Below are 8,312 nucleotides of genomic sequence, written 5' to 3' on the forward strand. Positions count from 1 at the left end.
ACCCCATCTTACTGATGGGGCAACTCATCCCAATACTACAAGGTGCTAGCTGATGCTGCAAGAGGATTCCCAGAAGCCTGAGTTCCTGATTCCCAGAGGCCCCAGAAGTATGTTGTTCTTAAGCAAAATATTAGTCTAATTAAGAACTTGCCCACATCCTTAAAAATGTCAGTGGCACAGCCCAAACCTGTTGGCTTTCAAATTTGTCACTTAGTCAACTGATTGAGACATTCTCCCTTTGAAAAAATAAGGTACTATATATTGGTCCTGTGACATGCACAAACATGTGTTTTTCTTTTCATAAGTCTGCTGATACCTTTCATATCTGCAGGGGAAGGCATTTCCCTGTGAGTGCATACCTAGTGTAGCAGAGCTGTACAAAGAGTCTCCCATTCTTTTACTTATATGCATAAAAATCACAGGTTATTTTACTCATTTATATGAATACTCTGAATAGTCATATGATGGCATCAAATTATATACTAAGGGTCACAGCCATATATTTTTTTATGTTTGTCTTTCAGGACCTCCTTTAAAACTGGGATAATCCTGTGGAATGTACTAAAATATATGTATTCTCTTTTCCCTCTTTTGAAAAATAAAGTCTGGAATGCTTTTGCTTAGGCATTCTTTGAAATACTGTATAGCTAGCCATTGCTTTGAAAATGTGTAAGGAAAAGCAAGACATCTGAACCTGGAAGCAGTCCCTCTTGCACTAGAATAAGCCTGGATTATCTCCACTAAAGGCTGTAGAGCTTCAGTGGTGTAACAGCAGGCAGAGTGAAGTTAGGATCAGGACTTCTATCCTCCTGCCCGTCTGTGGCTGCCCTCTACTAGCAGCACTAACAAGCTTCATGCCTTCATCTGAAGGAAGGAGTGTGAATGGCATGTTTGTCAGCAAATCCTGTGAGCTATGCACATACCTGATCACATCACTGAAGACTTCATCACTCATTATGCTAGTGTTACACATAGACGTAAAAAACAGGCAGCTCTTTTGACCTCTGCAGAATTAGAGAAAAAGGAAAAAAATAAACCACAGTATCTTCCAAATGGCAGAGTACATGCAGAGAAGTAAATTAAAGGCAACACAAATACAGCACAAATACAGCTTTAGGAAAACAAAGCTTTTGCCAAAAGAGACAGGGAAAAAACAGGTAAAGGAACAGATGATATATTGAGGGCTAATATATACAAAATGAAAACAATTGGGTAAAAATTAAGTTATTTCAACCATTTAATAAATGATCTCTTTCTAATAACTCATGGGAAAACTGGAAGTGAAAAGTCCAAAAGCCTTGCTGGAACACTCCTCTTAAAAAATCATAACAAGCAATTTTTCTGATCATATATTGAGTTCCTATGTGGCTATCTTTTTAATCATCTGTAATTCAACAGACTTTGACCATTTTAATCTGTGTAGCATATTTTATTATTTGATGTCTTCATATGATAAAAAAAATAACCCATACATATTTAAAAATAGATACCATTCTGCTTTCATCCTTTTTTTGGGGGGGTAGGAAGGGAAAGCAGGTAATTTTCCTCTTGTGTTTTGAACAGAACCATAGCTATCAGCTTTCCTTTGCTTTTCTTCTCTTTTGCATATCATGTTTTCTCTCAGCAAGACTCAGGGATGTGCATGGAGGAAGAAAAGCACAAATCTATCATTGTTGTTGAGTCACCTGAGGAAACTCATACCTTCTTTGGGTTCATCTTATAAAATACAGTATCTGCATAACAAGGCCACTGAAAAATGATTAATACAGATTGTTCTCTTTTATTTATCTTTTGTCTGTTTTAAATGCAGCAGGCATTCACCATCCGAATATAACAGCTTGGAGTTTACTCAAACATACAGCTTTTTTGCAGGAGATACGTAACCACATGCCTAACCTTAAGAATGTAAATACTTTATTTAAATCAATGTGAAAAAATAATTTGGTTAAAGTTAGACATGCTTTGATATTGGAAAAGAAGACAAAACAAAACCATGGGTTTAAATGTATAGATTATGTCATTTGGAATGAACGGATGCGAGTTGTCAATTTTTTTCCTTTTTATATTTTAGAATTTGAACTGCTCCTGATAAATTTGTTCATGCAGTGTATTGTGAATATTAGGCAGATGTTTAAACAACCTGAAAAGGAGGCTTTTTCATTAGGTAGTACAGGATAAATGTTCAGAAAGCAGTCAATTTGAAACAGTAGTCATTCCAAAGTCTGTTTTCCCCCTCCAAAATATTTTTTGGTGTATTTTTTTGTTCTACTACCTTGGGATAAATTCTGTCAAAATTTATTTTCATTGGAAAAGAGATTTTAATAATTCTATCCCTTTGGACTGTTAATATAAATTAGAAAAACATTTGAATATATGGTGTCGAGCTTACTCTGATTTTCAGATGCAATGATTAGAAGTCATTGACACCAATCTACCACAAGTGACCTTAGTCTCATATCTTGTTCTGTTATTAGAGTAATCAAGGAACATGATTCAGAAATAATATTACATCCTGCATTTTATTCAATTCCATATGACAAAAATAGTAACCTAGACTAAGACATCCATTTCAACCAGTAGATGTGTCAAGCCAACAAGAATTTAATATTAAAAAATATCGGATCTAGGTAACAATTCCCAGCTGTTTCAGGGAGGTTCCTAGCCCTACATGGTATCACAGTATAAAAATAGTGTCTCTCTTCACCATGCAGAGAGGAATGGCCTAACCCTGAATACAAAATGGGGTCAGTCTTACTGTACCATCTTCAACCATCTTATTTACAACACTTTACATATTTTTTCTCTTTTTCCTTTTTCATTTTTTCTTCTCTATTTTGCTTTCTTTTTTATTTTTTTTCTTTTTTTTTTTTAAGTTATACACATCCTTTAGTGAATAGAGATAACACTACATGGTACCAAATACTAACAAAAAAAAAAGTCACACCAAAAGTTATACAGATAAATAAAAACATTCAATTGCTGAAATACAGCAACATTAAGCCACCTCAGTTTTCTTTTTCTTTAATGCTTGGAAACACCCCTAACCACCCACACACTGTGACAAAAAATTATGTTATATTGTAGAGGTGTTACAGATATATGATTTTGCTCAGATATAGATATATATTTATATCTATATATCTCTATCTCATCATTGTAGAAAATGGAGCTGTAGAGTTCATTGTTCATTTCCAATAGAAACAAACAGCTAATAAGTCTTTGAACCTCTTCTCACTCCATTACATGATGGCAGAAATACTCCATCCTCTTACAGTAATGGTTTCTGTTTTATAAGAAAGATTGTCCTATTTTTCAGTCTCAACTGAGAAGACCTCACTGTCTGATTCGTTCTTCAGGGGCATAAAACTCCTTGCGCTGTAACCCAGCTACCCATAATGTCTCTCAAGCAATTCGGCTGGACGGAAGTTCAGAGTGTCAACTCCACCATGCTTGTAATGCACAAAAATGAGGTAGTACACAAAACATTTACTGTTCAAGTTTTGATTAAGCCCCAGTCTCCTCAGTATTCCCCGCTTAACTTATGAGTGGAACCATTCCCTTTGTTTACTCAGTGTAATTCCAACAATGCAATCAATGTAAAATTATATTTGATTAATCAGAGTACATTGTGCTTTGGAGCAATCTGAAAAGATAATCAGACAGTTGGAAATAAATACAGAGCATTTGTGTGTTATTTCTGCTCACGCTGCCCAAAAGTTTTTTGTTCCCACTATTATTAGGCAGTCAGCATCTTTCTCATGGTTACGCGTGAAAGAGACAGAACAGATTACAGGAAAATTAAACCTGCATAATGTTTTCCTTCCTCTATCCTAGACTTGCATTAATATCACACTCCTAAGATAAATGTATCAGAATTCTGTCAGGGGTGGTCACGCTTTTAAGTGGACATCATAGAAAAGTTAAATAAATCATTTCCATTTAAGAAACAGCAGTCCCTGTATTTCCTAAGGATCTGACAGTTCTCTGCAATTTTCTGCTTAGTTGATAGAGATCTCTCATTGTTTGAGCTTAAAACAAAACAAGAAACTTCAGCAGGGTCCTCCTCCTTATTCCTTAAATCAAAGTACTATTTATAAAATAGTTGACATCTTTGTTCAGTTTCAAATTATAGACAAACCTCCCTAATACAAAATAATAAAAGTGCAATAGTATAAATTAAGAGTTTGCAACCACATTATACAAACATTACCTCTTTATTGTACAGCTTTGATAACACGGAGTATTTACTCACAACTGTTTATAATGTTGTGAATAATTTATGGTGCTAAGGTTTGTCTGTAACTTGTTTTCCAATCATTGAGCTAAAATACACGCTACATTTTTTTTTTTTTCATTTAATAGAACAACTGTCCACATAGCAGCTACAAATATTTAAATAAAAAAAGATTTGTTACTGACAGGTACTTGCACATGAAAAGCATGCTATCTTTCCCAATAAAGCTTCACAATTTTGCCTGCATTGAAAGAAACCACTTATTCATAGTAAAACAAAACTTGCTTAAAAAAAAAAAGGAAAAAGAAAAAAGAAAAATCACATAGCCAGATGTATTTTGCAGTACAAAAGCTTCATTTAAGTTTGGGGCTAGTATATTGTCTGTTACCCGCATAATCTTAACATTATAAATACTACAGACAAGGATACTGTAATAATACACAGCATTGGGGTACTAAATCACTTATTTAAGATTAAGATTCCTAAAAACATAGTCCAAGTTGCTAACTAATTTGAACAAAACCAGCAAATAAGTGTGACAATGCCGTAATGAAGCCCCCCTTTCTCAGGTGATAGTAAGTTTTGTAAGAAGCAAAGTGAATGTAGACTAGCCTCTTTCTGTTTCTAATGAAGTTATCCCATGACTGGTTTGTTTGTTTGTTTGTTTTCTGTTAAATTAAAAGGTTTCAAAGTTCTCAGTAACAGTCAAACTCACTGTTGAAAGAAGTACCATGCAGACCTTGCAAGACAACTTTTCAGCAGCCACAATGTTATGTATTTCTGCTATGGGTAAAATTTTAAAGGGAACCTATGCATTTAGGTCAGGAAACTAATGCTTAGCTTCAAAAGCTGTAAATGGAACAGGACAAGTGTTGTGTCAAGTAGAGGTCCAACAGTTATTCGGAATGAATGCTTTTAATTTATGCCAATCTCTTTATTATCCTCAATAAACCTGGTGAATGGACGACTGGCTCCCGTCTCAGAACTTGCTTTGTCCAGACTGACAATGGGAGGGCTGCTGCCTGTGCGAGCTTTGTCCATGCCACCGGTAAGGTTACTTAGAGGCGGGATGGCGCCTCCGCCTAGACTTACTGGGAGCTGAGGAATGCCTCCGTTCTGTATGACAGAAATCTCATTGTTCTTCATAGCAAGTCCATTAGTGATAGCTGCAGCATATTGGTTCCAAAAATTGGGGTCAACATTCATGGCCCTAGCTGCCAAATCTTTCTGGAACATCTCGGAGAACTTGAGAGCATCGCCACCGAGCAAAGCCATGGGGTTTTCCACAGAGAGGCGTCGGCCGCGACGTGCAGGGGCATTATTCCACATGTGAGTCCCCATGTGAACCTGCAGAGTGAACAGGGACAAGAAGCACCCTCAAGTTAGCACATTCTGGTGAGGTGTCTAGCCTGAAATGCTGTTACTTAGAGTAGCACTTGCTTTTTTAAAATAATGCCTTTTAATTCGCATGGAAAAAAACCAATTCCAGTAAGGACACAGTTCTAAGGTCCAGTCAGCCCACACAAAGAAAACTCAGATCCATAGTAGTTTTTCAATGTGCATTTGATTCTTCTCAGTACAAACAAACAGTGCTGCAAGACTAAAGGCTACATTCTCTCTTGGGTTAGACAATTTCACATGCAAGCTGGAAGACCTCACATACTGAAGATTACTAAGGGCATTACTCATACTAGGAGATGGGTGGTTTTTCCCTTTTCCTTTTTTCATCCTGTCTGTTTTCATGTTTTATCTCATGTCAGAAGCACTGATTAATTTGATAAATTTAGTATTTTTAAAAAGGACATTTAAAATGTCCTTTGATGAGTCCTGATGGTTAATCAAACGGCAGGAATAGGAGTGATCACTCCTGTAGTAACCTATTGTAAATCTGTGAGAAACAGCTTTCCACTATGCAATGGCTGCAAAGTGGAATAGAAAATAGAAACTGGGGAGGCACCCAAGGAGCTGAGCAAACTCTGTGTTTCTGGTTTATAGCAAAATTATTTTGCATTGATGGTCCATGAGAACCCTCAGAACATGTCCACCAGCTGACTGATTGTGCCATCACATCTGTCAGAACTACAACATGCCTGCATGTACACCCGGAAAAAGTTTTAAAGTTTGCATCATTGCACAGCCACTTTCCAGGCCTTATCTTCTACACAGTGGAAGCATAATGACCACCACTGTACAGCAAGCATTTCCTTGAAGCTCCCTTCTCCCCTGTCTTTGGGACAAACACTTAGCACTAAAACTTGCTGAATTCAAGAGCAATGCTCTTTAACCCACCCTCCCCAAGCCTTTACAGTTTTATGTGGCCTCTTACCTTAAGATTCCCCTTTGTGGTAAAAGCTCTACCACAGATTGTGCAACCAAATGGTTTTTCACCGGTATGGGTGCGCTCGTGTATCTGCAGTGCACTTGCTGAGGAGAAGGTCTTCCCGCACGACTGACAGTTGTGCTGCTTGGGAGTCCGGCGAGGTGGGGGTGCCAGCATAGGGGTGATCCCCGGACTCATCACTGTCTGTGGTGCAGCAGGAACCTGGATTCCAGCTGGAAGCGAGGGAACCTCACCCAAAGAGATCGGCTTGCTGTGACCATTCACTTCCATTTTGATCATGGTAGGTGCTGTACTGGTGACCAGGCTAGGAGTACTTTGGCTGGGACCTAGAGTAAAGTTGGGTTCAAATAACTGAGAAGGCAGCTCTTTTAATTTGTGTGTCAGTAAGTGCTGTTTTAAATTACCCATAGTGGAACACCCACGACTGCAGACTGTACAAACAAATGGACGTTCTTTAGTATGGCTGCGGTAGTGAATTTCCAATGCACTCTTACAAGCAAAAGGCTTGCCACAGATATTACAAACAGTACTTTTAAACTTACCACGTTCTCTGTTCAGGAACAGCAGACTAAATGGAGCCTCCTCTTTGATGACCGGTCTTCCCGGGTTGGTGGATGTCAGGTCTAATGCGCCTCCATTTTCAGTTGTGGGTGGCGGACTGTCTGGTTTTTCTGTCTTTAATTGTATTTCTTGTGGCTCTTCCTGGTTACTGAGACCAGGGGACTTTGATCTGAAACTTTCACTATTGCTATTCACAGGAGACAAAGCTTGCATGGAGGAAGAAGACTCAGACATTGCAGGGCTGCCTGCACTCTGGCTTTCAAGATCACCAACTGCTGATGAAGAGTCATTGCTCAAATGGTCACTTTCCCCTGATCCATTTTCTATGGATTTTAAACTGGTCAGCTGCTGACAGTTCATGACAGAATCAATCATTTTCATTTGATTCTCCAAAGCAGCAATACTGGAGATCACAGAAGGTGGTGAAGAAGGACATGACCCAGAGTAAGAGATAAGGGGTTTGGATGAATCACTTGCCGTGTCCTTTAGTTCTGGGTCTTCTTCCATAGAATTTTCATCAATGTCATCATCGAAGCTGCTCAGTGTGTCGACATTCTTCTCATCATAGGAAAGCTCTGAGTCCATGGCATCCTGGAAGCCCTCTGGTAGTGGTGTGTTAGGAATTTGCCCACCCATATGCATACGAATGTGCTGCTGAAGAACAACCGCATTTGTAAATTTCTTCTGACAAATGGGACATGAGTGCTGTACTCTAAGTGGTGGCTTTGCTCGATGAACTCCAAAATGTGTTTTTAGATTGCCTTTTGTAGTAAAGGCACGTCCACAAATTTTGCATTTAAATGGTCTTTCTCCTGTATGTGTTCTGTAATGCATCTTGAGAGCACTCTGACAACTAAGCACACGGTGACAAATGACACATTGATTCGGATCTGTCATCTTCTTATCAATGTTCTCCACTAGCTGTTGAAGTTTTGAGGTTTCTGATGTTTGCATAGAGTCTAGCAGACCACCAAATGGAAACTTTGCCTTAAACTGGTCAGACACTGCTGGAAGCACAGGGTTTGGGAGGCTTGTTGCAACACTGCTGTCTTTAACCACCGTAGGAATTGAAGATGTGGCAGCTGCAGAAACTTGCCCACCTGCAGAAAGGTCCCCGAGCCGTGTGCTCGTGGGAGGCAGAGTGATAGGTTCTGTCTTGGTCAGAGATGAGCCACT

The 8,312-nt window shown here is 38.6% G+C and overlaps 1 protein-coding gene across 1 annotated transcript in view; it reads right to left on the reverse strand.

The window, feature by feature from the left end:
- Window positions 1-4,146: 4,146 nt before the first annotated feature.
- The window catches only part of SALL3 (spalt like transcription factor 3), a 20,758-nt gene continuing 16,592 nt past the window's right edge, over window positions 4,147-8,312 (reverse strand). Inside the window, exons 2-4 of the mRNA XM_053947482.1 lie at window positions 7,118-8,312; window positions 6,561-6,901; window positions 4,147-5,581 (exon numbers count right to left, since the gene is read on the reverse strand). The exon at window positions 7,118-8,312 is cut by the window's right edge and continues 1,742 nt beyond it. Of these exons, the coding sequence (XP_053803457.1) occupies window positions 5,150-5,581; window positions 6,561-6,901; window positions 7,118-8,312 (1,968 nt within the window). The 3' untranslated portion in view covers window positions 4,147-5,149. The remainder of the gene's footprint in view (window positions 5,582-6,560; window positions 6,902-7,117) is intronic.

Source organism: Vidua chalybeata, chromosome 1 (genome assembly GCF_026979565.1).
Source record: "Vidua chalybeata isolate OUT-0048 chromosome 1, bVidCha1 merged haplotype, whole genome shotgun sequence".
In the NCBI taxonomy this organism is placed as follows: Eukaryota; Metazoa; Chordata; class Aves; order Passeriformes; family Viduidae; genus Vidua; species Vidua chalybeata.